The sequence below is a fragment of the Spea bombifrons genome, chromosome 13 (assembly GCF_027358695.1).
Source record: "Spea bombifrons isolate aSpeBom1 chromosome 13, aSpeBom1.2.pri, whole genome shotgun sequence".
Taxonomy (NCBI): domain Eukaryota; kingdom Metazoa; phylum Chordata; class Amphibia; order Anura; family Pelobatidae; genus Spea; species Spea bombifrons.
In genome coordinates this window covers 4,223,501-4,245,481 of record NC_071099.1, presented here as the reverse complement: position 1 = coordinate 4,245,481, position 21,981 = coordinate 4,223,501, and the positions used below count along the sequence as shown (strand labels likewise).

Below are 21,981 nucleotides of genomic sequence, written 5' to 3'. Positions count from 1 at the left end.
CTGTGATGACGTACTCAGCAGCCAAGTCTAGGAAGAGTTGCCGTGGCGTATTAGCGCCTTCCTTTCGGCCACGGTTGCTACGTCACATGAGCGACGGGAGAGATGGCGGCGAGCAGGAAGAATGTGTTATCCTCTCTGGCGGTGTACGCGGGGGACTCCGAGCCTGAACTGGACAGCGACAGTGACGGGGACACCGAAGGTAAGAAGGGCGGCACAGGCAGTAAGAATTTGGAGCAACGAAGGAGGTGTGGGGCAAATCCACACTGCAGGGGCATTTGTGAGACAAGTTATGGTTATTTGTATTGTTTAGTAGTCCGTTTTAACGGGGTCTAAATTATGGTTGAGTTCGATGAGTGAGGAAAGGTATAGTTTGGTTTTGAACAGGAGAGGTGCTGATAGAGTAAGAATCAGAGGGACCGAAACGAAATTAGGTGAGGGTTTCCATTTCTGCTTCATTTCCAGCCGCTGTTTACTTTGAAAACGTTGAAGATTTGCTAAGATTTGGGGTGTTAAGATTTGTTAACTAGGCAGCACTGCTAAGTATTTGATTTGGAGCTCATGATTTCTCAGGGGGACTGTTACCTCTGGGATCAAACCGTTTCGGTGAGCAGGCGGGGAGCTAAATAACAAGAATAAACAATAATAACAAGAATAAAGTCAGCATCCTTTCTGGGTCCTCCCCAGTCCTTACGGCTAACTCAGACCTGTTAACGGGCCAGGTTGCCCATCTGGTGTTTATGAGATACAGTCTCGCTACAACAACAGAAAGGGAAGATAGAACATGAAATGCTTTAGAAATCAATAACTAATAATAATAATTCATGCCGACACAATAGAAGCACTCTACTGTTTTGTTAACGTTGAAGAGACGGTAGCTCCTGCGATATTCTTATTTTTTTTTCTTTTTATAATATATACACCCGGACTGTATTTTGAAAAACATTTAATTTATGTTGAAAAAACTTATTGTGTTCCTTAAAAGGAAAACAAAAAAGCACGAAGAGATTTAGCAAATCAATAGTTTCACGCATAGTTGGACATCAAGCCCGATTCATAATGATATTTCTCATAACAAAACTAGACCTCATCATCCGGTCTAATCCCCGGCCAATCTATACCTTTAATTGACAAAAATGTTTTGCCAATGTATGTTTTCCTTCTTTTTCCTTTTCTTTGTGTCCCGTTTTTAATTACCTTGTCACTGATGTACTGCAAACACTAAAGCTGCAAGTAAATCTGTTGTTACTCTAAAGTTAAAAAAAATAAATTAAAAAAAAAAATAAAAAAAAATATATATATATATATATATGACCTAATACTTCTGTATACCCTTAAAGCGCAGGGGAGGTTATAGAGAATATAGAGACTTGCATGTACGCTGTTTCTTAAGGCTGCCTCCATCATTTCAGATGACAAAGGTGGCCTGGTGTCCAGAGCATATGGCGACCTCTCAAGGGTTGAAGAGGATAGGTCTAACAAGGAGGATGACGATGACACCAGCCGGCAGTCAGTAAGTAAAAGCAGTCCTCGCTTTTTTTTGGTATTCTCAGCCGCTAGCGTGACTAGAAGCCACAAGCCCCTGTATATAGTGTGACGTTTCAGCAAAAACATTATTCTCCTCTTTTAACCCGGATTCTGTACTGTTTTTGTTTTCTTGTGTTATGCAACACTAGATCCAAACAGTCTCTCTAATGAAGCAAAGAGATCACTGAGGGTAAAATAGTGCTAATTGTTTATTGTATGCCCCTTTTCTGTTTTCTCAGCCTTAATGAAATGACTTTAGTTGCGTTTTTGTCTTGATGTCTTTTTTGAATTACTTGTAAACACAACGATGTTTGTGTGGCCTGCAGTCTTTAGAAGATCTGTACCGCTTGTCATAATGCTACATGTTGAGTAAAAATGTAATTCATTGTGTTAAACAAGTGGATACGGCACTGCAAAATACCAAATGACACCTACACTGCACCCTGGTAAAATCTGCCTCTGTCGGAAGTGAATTAAACTATTTTGTTCAATTTGACCTTACCAAAGATCAGATGTCAGTTCTTTTAACATACAATTTAACCATTCGCCTCTCTAGTCTGCCCATCCTTCCTAATATAAAGACTCTGACCTTTATCAGCTTTATGCCTATCCCATGCGTGCTTAAATGCCCTCGCTGGATTAGCCTCTGCCACTTCTGATGGAAGACTGTTCCACTTATCTGCCAAACTCTCTCTGTCAATATCCTTCTAGAGGTAGGATCTTACTAACCTTTGTCACTAATTTTATATTTCAACTATTTAAGAAACACTTTAGATTTCATTAAATTATATAATTATATTAAATTATTTCGAGCTTCAGCACACGCACCTATCAGCGTTGGTTTACCGCCACAAACATGGCGCGTATTTAGTGTAATAGTTGTTTCCGCCGAGTGGGTCGATCAAACCGTTTCCTAAACCCGGTACGTTTGCTTTGTTTTTTAGGAAGAGGAAGACTCTGAGACAGAGAATCAGGAGGCTGATGAAACCAAGGTACGTTTCGGGATGGGCATCCTTTACACTTAATAATACACCTTTCACATTTTGTTTTCGATATTACTCCCAGTAATCTTGCAGCGGAGGTTTTGATCACCCAGTCAGACTCTTATTCCTGAAAGTCAGTGAAGGAAACGGCTCTATTGGCAATGTCCTAAAGAATCGGTGTGGTGGGGGCCCTGTGGTTTTTAGTATTGTTTCATATCATGGAGTTTGTTGCATTGTTTATCATCAAGACTGTAGGTCTGTAGCAGATGTTTTCCAACCTGTACACAAAGTTTCTGCGTTTTTATTCCCTTTATTGTATATTGTAGGTATGATAGCAAAGACATTTATTACTGTACACAGTGCTGTATTCTAAGACATTTATACCTCGTCCCTTCCCCTTTAGTATTGTTAGACCTCTACCCTACACCTCTATTCAAGTAATGCTACCTTGCTTCATGTAGTGAAATTGGGAAAACACCAACATATCAAACGACAAACACTGTCACATCGATGACTGTCTGATCTGCTTTTAGGACGTATGGACACAGATCAGATTGACTGTAAATGTTTACCCAGTACAAGCATGGATTATAACATACAAATATAATTTGGGGCACTAGACCGTTACTTTAGACACAACCATGTGTAAGAGTGATTTATCCATGCAAAGGCCTAGTGGGTTTTAGCTTGGATGTTTCCTTGATGGCCTAATAAATCTGACCATTTGACATCTAACAAAAAAAGGTGATCATTCGGGTCATTTCCATCCCTAAAGACAAAACCCATAAGTACCCTCTGAGACTGGAAGAGGTTTCATAGATGACAAGGGAAGGGATTCTTTACAGTGAGGACAGTAAAGGTATGGAATTCACTTCCTAGGGAGGTGGTGTTATTGGTGTTATCCAATACATTAGATACCTTCAAAAGGGGCCTCGATATTTTCTTAGAAAGGCATGACATACAGGGATATAAATAGAATAACATTAATATTTTAGAGCTTCTTGATCCAAGGAGAAATCCGATTGCCTCTTGGAGTCAAGAAGGAATTTTTTCCACTGATGGCAGAATTCGAAGTAGCTTAATTAGGGGTTTTTTTTTGCCTTCTTTTGGATCAAGAATAGGAAGGTTAGGTAGAAGGGTTGAACTTGATGGACTTGGGTCTATTTTCAACCTTATGAACTATGTAACTATGTGTGTAATTTTCGCATTAAGAAAAGTCAGTATTCTCTTTAGTCGTAGGGCTTATCCTATGAACCTGTAGACATGGTGATCAACAATATACTAACCAATTGCGCTCTGAATAGGTTGCTCTATTTACTGAATGGTTATATAGATAACTATATTTTGGATTAATGTTATGTATTTTGGGTGAAATGTTTGCTGAGCTCAATATGGTTAGTACCAGGGGACACCAGCACTTTTATATGATTAAGGTGTCTCTGTACTGCAATTTAATGGGCATTCCTTGGCAAAAAAAAAAGTTTCAAATTTCATAACCTGTATTTGTGGTTTTTGTTCAGATCGGCAGAAGCTTGCCTTTACATGCAGAGTACATTCCAAATACTTGCAGGACTTGGGTGTAATATTTTTTTTTAAGCCAGGGGGCAATCACAATCTTTGTATGTATGTTTCCATGGAAACATACATCTCTAGGCGTAGGGTCTTATCAGTTACATTGATCGTGCACTAGATGTCTCCCTAGCACACGTAACACGTGTTTGTGCTTTTTCCCTCATGATGTATGTAATTATTGGGGCTCTGCAATTAACAATTTGTTTGTATAATGACAGAAATGTTAGTGGCTTAATAAGGATATTTTTAAGGTGATGTTTATCTCCAAAGTCACTGTTTGCTCCAATGTAAGATACTTCTGCCCTGAATTACAAGTTACCTTACGCACAACTGGCCCAAGTTATTGATGCAGAACGTTAGAAATTAGAGCTTTAATGAAAAATGCATTTTAGAGACATAGCTAGTTTTTGCACTTTAGTGCATTAGATAGTTGTGTGGTCCATTTTGCGAATGAATGTGGGCATACTGAAGAATCCCCCTATGTGCATTTGCCCATTCCATGCCCCCCAAGTACTTTAATATTCATTCTTCTTTCGTAGGTATGTCAAGGACATTAGACTGTCCTTCTAAATCAGTGCTCCACAAAACCCATTATGAATCCAGCGCCCTATTCTTCCCTGTGGGTGCCGTGAGGCTCCCAACCGGGTCACATAATACACAACTCTCGCCTCACTGTGTCCCCGCAGGAAAGCATAGGGTGCCAGATTCACAATGGCAGAACGTAGGCAGCGGCGCGGCTGGTTTCGACAAGGTGAGATAGGGAGGGAGGGGGGAGTAGTGTATATGAGTGTGTGTATACAATCACGTCAGTCAATGTGCATGTGTGTATATAGTGCTGGAGTTAGTGTGTATATGTATAGTGCTGCAGTCAGTCTGTGAGCGCGTGTGTAAATTTATAGTGCTGGAGTCAGTATGTCTACTGGGTATTTTTTTTTGTCAGATTCAACGTGTAATTTTATATATCTATAGTTTTGGTGTGTGTGCACGCGCTCGCATGTATATAACAATGTGGTGCTGACATGTATGGTATTAGCGTGTGTGTACATAAGTGTAGAGTGTTGGTGCATGTGTGTTACTGTAAGGTGTTAGAGTGTGTAAGTGTATGGTATGCTAGTGTATGGCAAGGCTCGACAAACCCCGGGCACCAGAAAAATAAAAACATGATTGCGGGGGAAAAAAGAAAATCTGGTTCCTAGATCCCTACCAAATTTGTCGACCCCTGCTTTAAATGTGTTAAATAGAAATAATTAAAATGTGTCCGGGAACATGACATAGTGCATATTGGGTGTTTCGCATTGTCTATTTTATTTATTCTACAAAACTGACTTTTTTGTACTACAAAATATTCATTGATGCCTTCCCATTCTGCAGAGTATTTCTGTACGCTGCTTGGCACCTCTTCTTTCAGCTTAGTAGCCAGCTAGCCTGCTTAGCAGAATTCCATGTCAGACGGCTACCGGTGGTGTTTAATCCTGAATCCTCTTGTCGAGGGAGAAAGCATTGGCTGGAACAGTGAATACAGAATATAACTTAAGGTCCTGTCTGCTTGGCATCAGCCCTCAGGATAGTGAAGCGCCTCTCGTTTCTGTTGTAGAACTTAACACGGACAATATAAAGACTTTCCCCATCAGCTTGTAATGCACCAGCTCTTCATGTGAAATTGCAGTAATAAAATCCAGAAAGTATGTTATGATGATGTTGCTTGGTTACAAGGATGGGGTTTTGTCCGGCTCTTGGAAACTTTTCTACCAGTGGGAGCAATCAGAGCTTTGATTTCCTCTTGGACAGTAGCGGCCAGCTAGCAAGTCCTTATCTTTGGGACGCCTGCATGGGTTGGGCTCGGGATGTGTCTTATATACACACACCGTCACCGGTGTAACAGGACTTTCCCATTAAATTCGCACGACAAGAGACGTAGCCCTTCATGGCACAACAAAAACTGTATCACTGTATCTCATAACATACGGTATTTAGTCGCTTTTGATCCGCCATAGTTCTGCTGAGTTTTTTTTTTATATATATATATATATATATAATATTGATATATTTAGTTAACTGGGTAGCTATCAAGGCATCCTATTGGAGAAATTATGCCTTACAACCAAGTGTTAAATATTTACCGATTCTGTGGAACGTACTCAGCCCTTCCGCTACACTCACCGCTGGATTACTCAACCAAGAAATCATTAACGTGCAAGCTCTGATTAAGTCGATTGTCCCTCATACAGCACCGCACCTCACACGCCACTCCCTGTATACCTGTCTGCAGATATGAGGCATTATCCACATCAAGAAGATGGACTGATGTCCAGTTAGAGGATAATGTATAGACATTGGATCACGTAGAGTATAGCAGCATATTGTTCATGTAAGATAAAAGGACCCATGAGCATTAATACAGGGAATTATCAATGCCAGGCATGCATGCTGATGCATTATATAGCAGATTGCACAGCAACCAAATCATGGACTCCAAACCAAGATGACGTTAAGAGGATTGGATATATTGCCTGTGGAATACTCCTGTGTAAAGAAAGATGCCCCCTACTAGCCTTAAGCCGTACATTACGCCTCTGCACCTTGGCAGTGAAATGGTTTGCAGATGAGCCATACCTGGCATTGTATTTCTGCCTGGCAGGCATCTGCATGCTCTTACATATCGTTCCTTCCCTGCGGTGCTGAATACCTGCCATTGCTCACACAGGCGTGTTTCCACGAATGCGTAGAGACTGGGAGGAGAGCAGGAAGCGAGCCGCACCGTACAACATACCCCTGATTTCCATCACCTTGGGCATGGCCGCCTCTGCTCATGTGCTTCTGTTAATCATTTCATTTGTGTGCAGAGGGATTTGTGATTTTGCAGAGGAGGAATCAAGTTGTTCTCACTCTGTCTAGTATTATTCTGAGCTCCAGGGTTTTTGCAGTCCCGACCTCCTCTTTTTACCAGTATAGAACTTTGTTCCGTGGGGTAAACAAGCAAATGCATATAGGGGGTTCTGCAGAATTCCTCCATGAATTTGCAAGGGACCAAACGCAAGGGACTACTTGGCTATCATATGCATCAACGTCCATATGATGGCTGGAGAGCCCCTTTAAGCTTTTAAACAATCATTTTATAACTGTATTTTTATTTTTATCAACATATCATGTGATGAGAATGGGATACACAGTTTGACTTAAACTAGTTATGTATGAATAGCTTAATGTGTCCTGGGGGAAAAAAATATGGGTTTCCCTAGAAAAGGTGTTGAGTTTAAGGCTGTCTCCTAAACATAACTTATGCAAACTTCAAAAATTGGGCTGGTCTCCTGGGGAAGAAGTTTGTTCTGACCTTTGGCATTCTTGGCAGTTACACACACTCTCTCACACATACACACTCACGCACACACACGCTCTCACACTCTCTCTTCCTGATTGGCCAAACACTTTACTTTCTTTGTTAATGTGTGGAGGGCGGAGAAGATGTCTGGTCGATCGAGATATGTTACCCTTCTAAAAGATTTATTGAAAATTATATACATTTTTTATTTATTTACAATAAAAGATTGTGACAGGCCCACGTTAAGAATGTGTAGTATATGGATTCCACAGGCATACTTTGGCAAGCTGGTGTTCTTGGCCAGTATTCTTCAAACGACCCTCCCATCCTCTGGCTTTGTATATATATTTACTCTTCACAAGTTTTCAGTGCCCTCCGGCTCCTGCCCCTGTGTACCGGGCAGCATGCCGGCACAGACAGGATACAGGCAGGAAGCCTGCAGGTTGTAGATCACACTCTCCCAGGGGGTGAAGGCTGTGTGAATATGACCCATTCCATACACTTGGCACACAAAGGGTTGGGGGAGATACAGTAAAGGCCCCATCCGTGTCTGACCTGTTTACAATAGAAAGTGTCTCATTCCCCCAGACAGACATAAATCATATATATGCGGGGCTTTGTTCTGGGTTCTTTTTATTATTAATCAGCAGTGTTTTTAAAACAATGCACCACATTCAGCTTTAAAATGGGTAGAAAAATATATATTATAATAAAAAATGTGTCTAAAGTGTTTTTAGAGCAACTAGGATCAGTGTTTTAGTTGCCATTGGGTGTTGTGTGGAGCTGTGACTTTAGATTTAGCACGCTTGCTTACCGAGTCAAATTCCAGAATGCGAAGGAGTTAGTGTTCTGGGAAATACCAAAGTGCCACAACATTAGGCACATTTCCCGACTGGGGAGGCAAACCACTTTTGTTGTCCACCGCGTAGTGACCGCCCTCCCTGCGGCATGGTTGCCAGGCAACCCTGAAACACATTGTGCGCCTGTAATGAATAGCCACAGTGTTCGGAAAGAGGAGGAATCTCACATCTTTATCCACGCTAAGGGCTCCCTCTCCTTTTCATATCTTGACGTTAAGTTCAAGATTAAACATTGTGCTAGCCAGAAATGACAAGCATTTGTGATGTCACTCTGATCTCATCTCTTATTTGACGTTATGAGGGTAACGAGCAATTGTTGATGGTTAGCACCAGAATTTCACCAAAAAACTCTTGAGGCAGAATCCCCTCTTGATATATATTTATGGCCTCGGTATAATACATACATCACTTTTGTAAACTTAAATAAAACATGTTCACGTGTCACATTAAAGTATGTGTGTTTATATATCCAAATCTTTACAATTACCCCTTAAACTATCTGTATAATCTAAGAAGCATACAAGTAAAGTCTTTAGTATATTTGATAACATGAATATCTGAACCTCAATAGTGATATTTAATCGTATGCTTTTATTATCCAAGAAATGTGGATAAATAAAATAGCCTTGTTTTGTCTGCCATAATGCGGCCATCAAAAAGTCTTTTGTACAAATAGCTTCAATGGTTATCCCTTCTTGGACAGGTATTCTTCTTGGTAGGTTGTCCTCCATTAAAACGTGGACACCAAAGACAGACTTGGCTTATTATTTTTCTGCCAAGCATTCTTACTTCTCAGTTCTTCCTTCTGTTGCCATGTTGATCGTGTTGGAAATGACCATTTATGTGCTATTTTTATTTCTGATCTATTTTCCCTCAGCAGAGTACACCCCTTACACCTGGTGTGTTTGCTTCTCTTGGAAGTGGTGCACCACTACGTTTAACCCAAATGTATGTGCCCCCCGCTGCATGTTCATCTTATACATGCCTAAAAGTTGTCACCCTCCATTCCCTCAACTATAATACTCTCTCTGTTATTGCAGGAACAATCGGAGCTGGAGATGAAAGACCCTCAAGAGCTTGTTGGTAAGTTTCCCTTGTTGAAGGTGTAGCCAACAGGTCGCTCTCCAGATGTTTAACTACAAGTCCCATGGTACTTTACTCTGTGCAAGGCTCACCAGGAGTCGTGAGAAATGTGCGCACAAGACGTGGAATGAATGTTTTGTGTACAGCAGTAATCTCTTCTACTGAGCCTATGTTATACAAATAGTATGACGCATCTTCAGGACAGACCGCGGCTTTGCTATGTGTTACTGTATGTATTTGCTGAGGCAGACACACCCTGCCTTCTCTTGTAAAGTTTATGACTGCAGGGTATGTTGATGACTGAAGTGCGTATTAATCAACGCACTATCCAATGCTTTGTATCGTACATCCTGCTGGGGGAGAAGTGCCCCCGATATAACGAATGCAAAGAAAGGGGGCTTCTGGATCGGGGGGGGTCAAGTACAGATAACATTGCTGCAAATATCGCTACAGTGATTATTTTGTTCACCTGGCATACCCAAGGCTGTCTGTATTTTGTCAGGCCATAATATCACATGATATTTATTGGTATGTCCTGCCAACTGCTGAATATTAGACATGCTTACATTAGAACCAACTTGATATTATTCCAGTTGTTGCATCCTTGGATACTCACCAGCACCCTCCCATCTCCTGCTTGAATACAGGAGCCCTGACTGTGCCATTCCCCTCAACGCCCGTTAGGCTGGTAGTTCTGTTGTGAGTAAAGGAGGGGGCTTAGAAACGCTTTACAAGGCACAAGGAACTTGGTGTGAAACGCTTTTGTTACTGAATAAACACCTGGAGGGTCACCTTATCCATATTCTGTCCAAGTGATCATTCCCATAGTTTTGAGGATAGTCAAATTCGGTGGTATTAATACACAAAACAATTAAGTGTCAAGGCAATAAAATGTTACAACTACACACTCGCTTGCTACATACATCATCTATACATGGGATTCAAAAACATAACTTTCCGTAGACCCACGTTTTCCAGCACAAAGGAATCTTCTACTCCTGCCGACGATCGTTCTGCGTTCCCTGCGGGGAAGTGGCCCGTCTTCCTCTTCTGCCTCCGAATCCCAACACATATTTCACCGTTTTGAAATGCGTAAATGCACTTAGTGTATTGGACACAAGCAGCTTAAAAAATAGATGATTTTATGTTAATGTTTATGTCTTCGCAAGCAGTGCACGAGAGAGATCACAAACGATTCCGTCTCACGACTGCGTTTCTGTGTTTGTCCATTCTGAGCGTCAGCATTATTATTTAGCTTACGTTGAATGGTTCTGTAGCCTTAGAAACATCATCCGCGGCACAGTTCAATGTCCAAACTCTTCCCAGAAGTAATTGGATCGTACAATTTTTATTTGGCTTAATTAATGGTCACTATAGAAACCAAAAAAATACTTCTTATAAAGATATCTGCGCTTTATGATTGAACATACAGAAGAAAGAATAAAATGGTCTTCTGAAGTTTTTCTAAACCAGTCCAGAGCGTTTCTCCTGTACTTTTTTGTGTGTTTAATATTAAAATAACTGAGCTTTTCCTCCTCTTCTACATGCCCTGCGCACAGCAAAAGACCATGTTCCTTCGTGTGGGAATATCTCGCATTATGTAAAATAAATGTAATTACCCAGTCATATTGATATGGCTTTTAATTCTGTACCTTGTCACGCGTGCGGGTGATTTACTTAAAGCTCTGGCATGTCAGCCCAGCCGTTGCGGTACTTGGGTATAAAATGCTGAAAATAAACGTCTTTACCGAGTGCGATCTCAGCCTAGCATTAATGAAGTTATTCCAGTGAGCATGGACTCGGTTTATCCAATGGTAACCTAAACTGTTAATGTGTGTGCGTCTCGGCCAACTACTGCTGCAGCACAGAAAGTAATTGTTCGTTGCGCTTGGGGGGGGTCGAAGGCAATCTGAGCAGAATAGGCTGTGGCATGTCTGCTCCCTCCTCCTCCTCCAAAACAGTGGAATTAATCCTGTGATTTGGCAGCGCTGAAATGTCATGTTTCTCACTCGGTTTATTTAACTCTTTAACAGCGAAGTTGATGAGGATGGATACTCAGACTACAGATCTCATTACATTAGTCCATGTTTTTATGTTTTTAGCGTCTTTCTCCGAGAGAGTGCGGAATATGTCTCCAGATGATATCCGAATTCCACCGGAACCCGCGGGCCGCTGCTCTAACCACCTGCAGGTATAATTAAAAAGTGAACGGATCTGGTGCCCTGGTCTAACCTGGGAAGTTCAACCTGTGGAAAACGTTGTCGATGTGTTGTTAGCCTTTGCAGCGCTGCGTTTAAGAAGCATTTAAGGGTGGCGTCTGCAGAGACCGCGCACAGGTGTGTGGAATGTGGAACGTAGGTGCGAGTGGCTGCTGGGAAAAACGCAACCCATCTGTTTCCACCCAAATTATTCGTGCTTCAGCCTGTATGCTAAAGACCTCGAGTCACTTGGTGTCAAGCTTTCCCACCTCAGTCTCTCCTCACAGGCATCTGTTATTGCCTAATCCATGAACATGCTTCGATCTATCCATACAGTCACAGAATCTCTGTCATAGCGGAGACTGTGGTCCATTACCTTACTATGGTTGATGATGTAGGAGATATTTTACTTTGTAGACATGCATCATGAAGAGCCCGCCAAATTTTTCTCTGTAAATGATGATTTGTCCACCCAATAATCTTTAACAATAAGCATGAAACATAACTTCATGCTTATGCTACAGACTGACTTAAAGCACTACTTACCTAAAAAGCTGGACGTCACATTTTGGTTCATCCAGTTTAGCTTAGCCTGTATCCTGGTAGCAAGTATGTAAAGTTTAAGGGCAGCGCTTCTGCGGGGACATGTGCTAAATGTGTGTTGTGGGCACGGCAGCGGGCAGCATAACATTAATACACCGGAAATGTTTTTGCTGCGTCGCGTTTGATAGACGAGCACTGAGGGTCTTGAGACCAACCACCTAGTGCCTCCTGCTGGATGAGTCCCTCTGGGTGAATTATTAGGGCGTACATGTCTAGAATTGCATACAGAAGTATAGATGCCACACGTCATTTTTAAATCCAGTGGGGTCTTGATTAGCTATAAAACAGGAAAGCCTTTGTGCACCTTTGTTTCAAGTGTGCGATCGAGTAATACCCTACAGAGAGTCTGCAAGGGACATATAATGGCATATGGCGATTAAGCCATGCACATAGAAATTGCATGTGGTTTTACTCTTATTTTAACTTCTCTTCTTAGGAAAAGATACACAGACTGTATGAGCGAAAGCTAAAAGAAGGCACAGACATGAATCACATTATTCAGAAGAAAAAAGAGTTCCGCAACCCCAGGTCAGTAAGCAGTGACTGTAAAAGTCTGAGGTGCCAAGGGCCGGTGGCCTGTATCTTTTTGATAAGCATTGCCTTTCAGTACTTGCCATTAACTAGTCCTTTTCTACTTCAGCATCTACGAGAAACTCATCCAGTTCTGTTCCATTGATGAACTAGGCACTAATTACCCCAAGGTGAGCGTTTAAATGTTGCGTAACACTATTTGTTTGTCAGAGTATAGTCTTGGACTCCTTGGGCTCCATCAACTATAAAAGACCCTTTATATATTTTCATCTCTTTCTTTCCCAGGATATGTTTGACCCTCACGGCTGGTCAGAAGACTCTTACTATGAGTCACTGGGTATGTATGTCGTTTTGTATTCCTTCTGTTTAATACAAAACCACTTGATGGTTTGAGTTACGAAGGGACATTACAGCCATCATATGAACTTTAGTGCATTTGATACAGGGGAGAGTTGGCAAGTTTCCCCCAAGCTGATCTAATTTGCACATTTTGGGCCACTACTGTAATTTTAGCTTGCAGTTTAATACAAGACTGTCTAGAGTAACACAGATTTTTTATATATATATATATATATATATATATATATATATATATTTATTTATTTATTTATATATTGTATTTGTTCAATTATAAGACAAGGTTTTGTTTCAGAGAAAATGCTTAGAAAAATACCCCTCGTCTTACATTTGAGGTTGTCTTATAATCAGACCTCAAATAGAGGTCAGTGGACCTGGATCCTCCTTTCTGGCAGCCGGTAGACATCTGCGTGATGCGCGCAGACAACCTCCGCTGCTTCCGACACTCCCCCCAAGGCTTCTGTGATGGAGTGTTGGCGTGACATGAACTTCAGGTGCTCCACCATAGAAGCCCCAGCGGAAGTACCGGCCAGCAGCAGTGGAGGTTGTCTCTGCGGGTTCTCACCGGCTGCCAGAGGGGAGGAGAACCCGCAGAGCTGCAGGAGACCTGGATCCTCCTCCTGTCAGCCAGTGAATGTCTGCAATGCGCACAGACAACCTCCGCTGCTACCCGACACGTCCGCCTGGACTTCTATGACTGAGTACCGGTGTGACGTGACCTTCCATTGCTCAGTCATAGAAGCCCTGGCGGAAGGCATCGCGCAGACGTCCATCTGGGGGGGGCAGATGTGCATAACTGAGGGGCAGGTTGGAAAATAAAAGGAAATGAAAACAAAAAATGCATTTTTCTCAATCGTAGTTATTAAATATGAAAAAATAGTTTACATGTGAATTCATTTTTACTAATAACTTTTTTTCTTATAGGGGTAGTCTTATATTCAGGCTTTTTCTTTTTTTTTTCTAAATTAATATTAAAACTTTTGGGGGTCGTTTTATAATCTAGCAAATACGGTGTGTGTGTATATATATATATATATAATTATATAATATGCATATTCTGTATTCTATAGGGCATTAGACTTTTGAGGATGCCAAACTTAATTTTTGTGCAACATATTCTGTCTTCTACTTTCACATACTCTTGACATTCTTTTATCTGTCTCAACTTGCAGCTAAGGCCCAGAAGATAGAAATGGACAAGCTTGAAAAAGCAAAAAAGGAACGCACCAAGGTGAATGTTTTTTGTTTTGGCATTTTAATATATCAGCAAAATATTGTGGAAGTACATCTCAGACAACATAAAGTGACACACTGAAAGCTGTCAAATGATATAGATTGCATTATACTGTATGTATAATCCTGAGTTTGAAGGTAAAACATTTTTGCCTTCTTTTGGATCAAAAGCAGGAAGGATAAGTAGTTGAGCTTAATTACTATGTATTACAAAATATTCTTCACATATATGGAAACATTAAGTAAACATAATTCTTATAAAAAGTCTTTAAAATTATTGCATTTATTTATTTGTGCCCTTTTAAATTTAAAGTATACGTTTGTCCAACATTCTCATAGTATAGTATAATATTTTTTTCTAGTTCTTGTTCTGACATGTCTTTCTGTACCACAAAATAGATTGAATTTGTGACGGGCACTAAAAAAGGCACCACGACCAGTGCACCCACAGGAACCACCAGCACCACAACAGCCGCCACTACAGGTAAGACAGTCCCGGCTACAAACAAAGGCACAACTGTGGAGGAGATGTACAGTTTCAGAAAATCTTGTTTCTGTTACCCGCTAATGTTTTATAATCTGTTCTCCTTCCAGATGCTCAGAAAAGGAAGAGCAAATGGGACTCTGCCATACCGATAACCACCATTGCCCAACCTACTATCCTTACCACCACTGCCACGCTGCCCTCTGTTGTAACAGTAACCACCAGTGCCAGCGGATCAAAAACAACAGTCATCTCTGCTGTTGGCACAATTGTGAAGAAGGCCAAGCAATGAGGGAGAAGAAGGGCCATTGAATGAACATTGATTGTAAGCAAAAGCCTGGAATTATTCACTTTTGTTGCTGGCTTCGACTATTTAAAGGACCCCTGGGCAACAACCAACAGCTTGATGCGCATAACCGAGGCAGAATAAAATATTGATTCAATTGTAAACCTGTGGGCAAAACTGTTTTGGACGCTGTGGGGGACTGTGGGTGGTATTTAAACAGCAGTTGCCCTGCATTTTTCCCTCTTTTATTGCTTTGACATATTTTTAATTTTTGCTATTAAAAAATATAACACCAGTGTTGATATATGGTAAATGGCAATTTTCTTTCCATTGGTTAATATCTCTTAGGTTTGTGTCATTCTGTACATCACAATATATGATTTCCAGCATAGTATTAGATGTTTTTACCCCGTGCTGTATATCATATTATAGCAGAATCTGGTAATCTTTCATGTTGATGTCAGAATGATCACATTCAGCAATTAAAGTGGTCTTTATAAAAATGATATTGGCTATTAACAAACCTGAAGAAATTTATATTCGTTATTAAATAGTTATCACTTGAACAACAAACACAATGCTACATTTTGTTTTGTTTAGAGTTTATTCACTAAAGGCAGAGTTGGCAGGAGAGTTATGAATTTAAACTCTCGCACTTCACCATTCATTAGAAAGGGTCAACGTTAGCAAGTTTCTCCAGGGTACTGAACTGACCTCCTATAGTGCATAATTCACAGTGTAAGAAGACTGAAGAAATTTCACAGATTTAAGTATACATCTTACCTCATGAAGCACAAACTCATTAAGTTTGGCTCTGCATAATTTACAGCGAAATTAATTATCTGAAAATACAGCTCTCAAGCTACCTTTCCTGCCAACGTATCCGTTGGTGAATAAATACCTCCTTTTGGTGAAATCAAGGGATAGGTACTTGCCTTCTAAAGTGCACTAGCATGTGGCGTGATCTCACAGAGGCCAAGGCTGTAAGTTGTGGATGTGTAATATGTATCTATATCTGTATATATATATATGCGTGTGTGTGTGTTAAGCCGTATGAGTCCATGAGACAAATGTCAAAAAATCTGGAGTATTGCAGAGTATAGAATGATACCTTTTTTATTGGACTAACATGATACTTAAAAGAAAAGCTTGTAAGAGTTGTTCTCTGAAACCTTCAGACCTGAAGAAGAGAGGAAACTTCTTGAAAGCTTGAAACACACATTTTTTCACCTGTGTACAACTCTATGAATGAGGGGGAAAAGAAGAATTTTGTTAGTTGAGATTTAAAGGGCAGATTTTTACGGTAGAGTCATTGAAGTGAGTGACTAATCAAAAAAGGATATCCTGGAAAAATCCAGACATGCTCGGACCAGGGGCTCCTACCTCTATTCTATATCTGTGTTTCCGAACTAGAGTTCTCACTCCGCCCGTTCCAAGCAAACCGGGAGTATGTTGTTACTTAGTCTGAACTGATGGTCAAAGCACGTTATTAACTTTAAAGAAAGATGAAATAGAATCTCCTGAACATTATAACAGTATTTTAATCATTTTTAGTTTAACCTGCTTATATGTAATTCATTGTTTTGTTGTCCGTGGTATATGTTTGGAATACTGCCTTTTTAGAATGATTTAATAATTAAATCCAAAATGTGCAAGCAGACACAAACAGGAGGTTTGGTCTGTGTTACTAAATAATAGAGGATTAGTTCATTCAATGCCAAGTAAGGCCAGTTGAAATGTATTAAAAATACCTTCAAGTCTCCTGTAATGATTGAACTAAATAACAGCCCTTACCCACCTTAAAATCCCACCTAACAAGTATGTTTACTATGGGAACATGTACACTATATGACCAAAAATACATAGACACCTGTCTGTCACATAGATATGAGCTTGTTGGACTTCCAAAACCTTTAATATGCATTAATATGAAGCTTCTTCCCTCCCCCATACAGACTCCACTTTTCTGAGGAGGCTTTCTAGGAGAGTGTCTGTGGGAATTTTTTGCCACTCAGCCGAAACAGCATTTGTAAGGTCAGACGCTGATGTTAGATAGGCACAAAGGGCACAAACCCTAAAACAAACAGTAGGCACTATGCATTCTGGTAAGTAGCATACCTCCTGATAAAGTCATATAGAAAATAATTACTTCAAGTTATTGCTGCTAAAGGTGGTTCTACATGCTATGAAATCATAAGGTCTACTTAGTTCACATGGGTTCTCCATTTTGGCTTTATTTTTGTTGAATAAATCATGACACGGTGTAATCTCATGTGTTGTTGTGAGAGGTTGAATTTAATTAACTTTTAGACCTGCTAAGGAACAGATGATTGTTATTGTGACGGGAAGCTCGGTTCCACGACTGGGTACACCCGCCAGACATTGCTTACTTCTGCCCATAGCCACCAGGAATACAAGACTTTGATCATCACGTGGAAATAGTGTCAAAGACAGCATGGAGCGCAGCTCCTCAGGAACCTCTGTGGTAACATAGCAATACAGTGATTTACTGTCCTCACAAGGACGCTTATTAAGGTAAAACAGGCGCTGACTTTATTGGGAACAGTACAGATATTTACACACACAACATAATTGGATCAGGAGTATAATCCCATCACGTACCAGACAGCCTGGTGCCTCCATACAGTTTTATGGCCAAAAAGTCACTATTTTCAGGATGATCCTGAGGGAGTGGCTACAATCCTGGGTTACCAATGGAGAGCTCAGTGTCCGAGAATGGTATGTTCCAAAAAACGTGATCCGACCATGGGACCCTGATCGACAGCGTTGGAACCGCCCCTGGGTATAGTCCGCGTGGTAGCTGGGCCAGAGTTCCATAGCCATGGCTGGGTAAACCCCGGTCCTATAGGTGGGTAATTAAACCATGGTTCCCAAATGTGCTCCGTCTCCATAACCACTACCGAGTGTTGCCCACCACAAGTATAGTGTAACCCCAAAGGCGCAACGTGGTGGGACAACAGGTGTCCTAAGCGACACAGTTATAATTGTCAGCGGGCATTGCCGCGGTTCCTAGCCATCGCACAGTTCCATTGATTTGCGGCTAGGTCTCGGTCAGGTGTATGGAGTGTTTCCGGCATGTAGAGCCCCCGTAGCCTGGTCACCTTGTGCCCCCCATTAAGCACAATGTGACTTAGACATAAGAGGGGACATCCATCAGTGCCCCCTCCCAAACTCAAATCTATGCCCCATGTGTCCGCCTCAGGGAGTTACCGTGACCCTTATTATGTCCTGATATGTAAAGCCATACATATCAAAGAGGGTGTAAGTTCTTTTTCACACCACTGTAGGTCACATAGTGGGTTTTTTTGTTCCCAATAAAGTAATTTCTTTTTAATTGTACAAAATTTTAAAACACAAATTTTGAGAAGTGATATAATTAAGAATACTTCTCCTGAAAATAATGGTTTTCATGAGGGCCTTTCTATTGTGTTACCTCCACTACAGCACCAGACCTGCCTCTGGAGTGGGGGGTATCGGTAACTATGTGGCCCTACTAGCCTGCAACCATCTGGTCAATGCACCAGATGACCACTCCGGGCCGGTTTTTGACGAGCTATAAAGGGTGAGTATTGGATATTATGCAGCTCAAGTTCCCAGGTATAGTTGTATTTTTGGTATTGTATCCAATAAAAGAGAATTCACTAGATTGTTTCCAAGAATGACAGTTCTTCTGCTGGTAGACTGGATGCTGTCATGGCTGTGAGGATCTGTTAGCAGATGCTTTGAAACAGACATAAACAAATCAAACCCTACCCCGTTTGAGGGAGCCCTGCAGGATCATCATGTACAGAGAATCTCTTGACGCGTGTTAGAGTCGCTCCTCCCTCATTCCTCTGAATCCATCGCCTCCGGCAGCGCAAGCCTAGACACATACCCAGTACGTACATACCCAGTACTAACCGTTCTGTCCCAAGATCTAGCAGATGTAAAAAAAAACTTATGAAGCTTTCAATAAATATAATGCATGAAAAAGCCATGCAGTAGGGCCACATTTCCTAAATGTTCCTTCAATTCACAACCAGTAAGGGGATCCTCTTTTTTATGTGAACACTTCAGTCTTATTTGCAAATCAACGCTTTATTATTACGAGAGTAGACGCAAAAAAAAATGTGCCTTCCAGCAGTATAGCAAAAGCAGATACAATAAGTGAATTTTGAAATGTCTGGAACGGAGACATGCCGCCCCAAGCTGGACATTTAATGGACCCCTCTTATGTGCATACCATGGAGAACGCAAGATCTGCATGATCGTCCCTTCAATTATCTCTGTACTGCTGTTAAGTTGCTGATTATTGTTGATTGGCTCAGACAGTGTTTGTAAGGGTAGGCGAATTTAGTTAAGCTAAAAGCTGTGATGACAACAGTTCTCCTATAAGCATTTATTTCTTAAATCACGTGACCATGTAACTGAGAATGCTATACAAGAGCTGTTCTGTGACCATCAATGCAATCATTTAAGTTCCTGCAGACATCTGTTTAGCTCCAGGTCTGTTCTGTTGCCTACATATTCATTCATTCATTCATTCATACGTGATTCATTATGGTGGCCACACACACAACGGGGCTTGTGGCCACACTTTAGAGGAGCCAAGGATAAGAAGCTGTCGCTTTATGGAGGTGATCATGTGTAAAATGACCATTGTGTACCTGTTTCTAAATTTAGTCCTAGTTGTTGCTATTTAAGCCAGAGAAAAAATGCTCTGTTTTCCACCGTCCCCGTTTGTTCTCTTTCGCTCACAAAAGCCATTGCTTGCTTTTTACTATGCCACAGAAAAGTTCAATTATGATTCAAATGAGGTCTCTCTGCTTCTGTCATGGCCCCTGTATGGGGTTAAACACGCTGGAAACTCCATTAACTAGACTCTTCCCACAGCCCTCATGTAGGATTGCATGTCGCATACAATGAATGTATAAATACGAAAGAAAAGCAAATGTCGTCCATTAAAATAACATGAAATGGATCAGAAATACATTTTAAATGTTGTTTATGTTGTAAGTGACTATTGTAGATTTTTACAGAGGCCCTTTATCACCCCAAGTTTAAAATCATGTTCCCATAGCTAGACATTTCTTTGTTTTTCACAAAAACAGCTAAGTGACCCTAAACTTTTGAACGGTTGTGTCCAAACAGTATATAAACAGCACCCAGACATATGGATGTGGAGCATATCGTAATGTATGGTGTTCGGGAGTGAGGACACTATAATGATGATCAATGATGAAACGGCTTCGTAAGTAGATAATCAGACAGGTTCATGAAAGTATGATGTTTATTGGGAAGGCCTGAACATCATTTAGGCATATAAAATGTCAAATGTTGCAGAGGAGCCTCCAACACTCCCTTCTGTTGCTTGCTTTCAAAATGAAGAAACAGAGATCATAAAACAAACAATATACAGTAAAATATAGCATGATGACACAAGGGGAAGTGTGTACTCTTACCAACGCCAATCCATTATTGCATATTATCCGGAAATATGGCAGTTGGATGGTGGATGACCTTGGCTGAGGGACATCAGTGTGTTTGCCGCTCTCCTCACCTGGCAATTGACAGAAATGGTTAGAGGTGAGGAACTGACCAGTTTAGCCACCTTAGACCATTCTGATACCCTTTGCCATATAAACCAGGCCTTCTATTCTCCATATGTCTGTTTGACATTATGTACCCATCACGGTATCATCGGAGGAGAAGGTGACTGGCAGCGCAGAGGGTGTCAGTAATTATTTGGAGGGAGGTGTAAAAGTGCTACCTTTGCATAGACTATCAGGAGTATGACTCTTTCTGCCAGCCTGGCACCTCCAAAATGTTCATTGATGCTGAAATTGTTTGTCATATTCTGAGGCTGTGGAAACCTTGGGTCCTTCAAGCACATTAACTTTAGAAATTTAGAAATATTCGAAATATATACATTTTGGGGCATTCCTGATACATTTTCACCTTTACAGTTCTGCTGGGACGGGCACAATTAGGAAAGTGATAAACAGCCTCTCCATATGACCAGAAGAACTGAAGATCTAAGAAAAATGTCTATGAACAGTACAGGACAGACATCCCGTAATTCCAGGTCAGATTCCAGGTCAGAACACCCTCCAGATTTAAGTTGTTTGTTATTCTTCATATGTTTCAGTGTTCTTACTATACTCCTACCATCCATGCGATATGTTTATTTATTATTCCTTATAATACAAACTTTCAAATGTAACAAGAAGGTGGCATTTTCTATAAAACATAAGGACATTCCCTGAAAGTAGGAGGAAGGAGACGTATGCAACAGTTGTGAATGCATGGAATAGCCTTCCAGCAGAGGTAATGTGATTTAATGCAAGCGGGAGAGGTGAAAGGCACATTCCATATGATCAATGCTGTTCTAAGCAGTAAATAATATTAACTGGCGACATTTCGTATACATATTAAGTGCTCAATGATCTTCCAGATAGCTCTAATCTGCTTCAATCAACGCCTCTGTGTTCTCCCTCACGTGTCCTGTCATTTCATATGAACAATGAACCCTTTCCTTGCACCTTTCCTCCTGCAGCACTCTCTCCACCTACATGCCATGATACTCACTTAGTTAATAAATGACTATTTTGCAATGTTGAATATAGTAGAATTGACTAAATGTACATTGTGTATCAGACAATCTATATATTTTATAATAATATATAATATATATAACATATATAATAATATATCTCATACAGAACAGCCTCAATCCAGCATAACTGTAAAGTTCATCCTAATTCTGCATTCAGGGTAGGGGATGGACAGTCGAATTCACTGGTTCTGCCTTTTGTTCTCCCCCCCAGATCCCCTCCCTGCACTCCACCCCACTAACAATGGGTTTTCAGTAACACTGGTCTTCTTGGGCTGAAATCTATCTCACTTCCAGCTCTATCCAACAGGGGTGTGGAGAGAAAGTGAGATGGT

At 40.9% G+C, this 21,981-nt stretch overlaps 1 protein-coding gene across 1 annotated transcript; it reads left to right on the top strand.

The window, feature by feature from the left end:
* The first annotated feature begins 34 nt into the window (after nucleotides 1-34).
* Nucleotides 35-15,335, top strand: SAP30BP (SAP30 binding protein). The gene is made up of 11 exons (XM_053453114.1): nucleotides 35-199; nucleotides 1,410-1,510; nucleotides 2,469-2,516; nucleotides 9,299-9,341; nucleotides 11,444-11,532; nucleotides 12,579-12,670; nucleotides 12,783-12,843; nucleotides 12,959-13,010; nucleotides 14,203-14,261; nucleotides 14,663-14,747; nucleotides 14,858-15,335. Exons 1-11 carry the CDS (start codon nucleotides 103-105, stop codon nucleotides 15,037-15,039), a joined length of 909 nt encoding a protein of 302 aa, XP_053309089.1. The 5' UTR covers nucleotides 35-102; the 3' UTR covers nucleotides 15,040-15,335.
* The last annotated feature ends 6,646 nt before the right edge of the window (nucleotides 15,336-21,981 follow it).

Coding starts and splice junctions, on each gene's coding strand:
- SAP30BP (XM_053453114.1), top strand. CDS start 103: ATGGCGGCGAGCAGGAAGAATGTGTTATCCTCTCTGGCGGTGTACGCG. Junction 9,342..11,443: donor AGACCCTCAAGAGCTTGTTG/GTAAGTTTCCCT, acceptor TTATGTTTTTAG/CGTCTTTCTCCGAGAGAGTG. Junction 13,011..14,202: donor CTCTTACTATGAGTCACTGG/GTATGTATGTCG, acceptor CTCAACTTGCAG/CTAAGGCCCAGAAGATAGAA.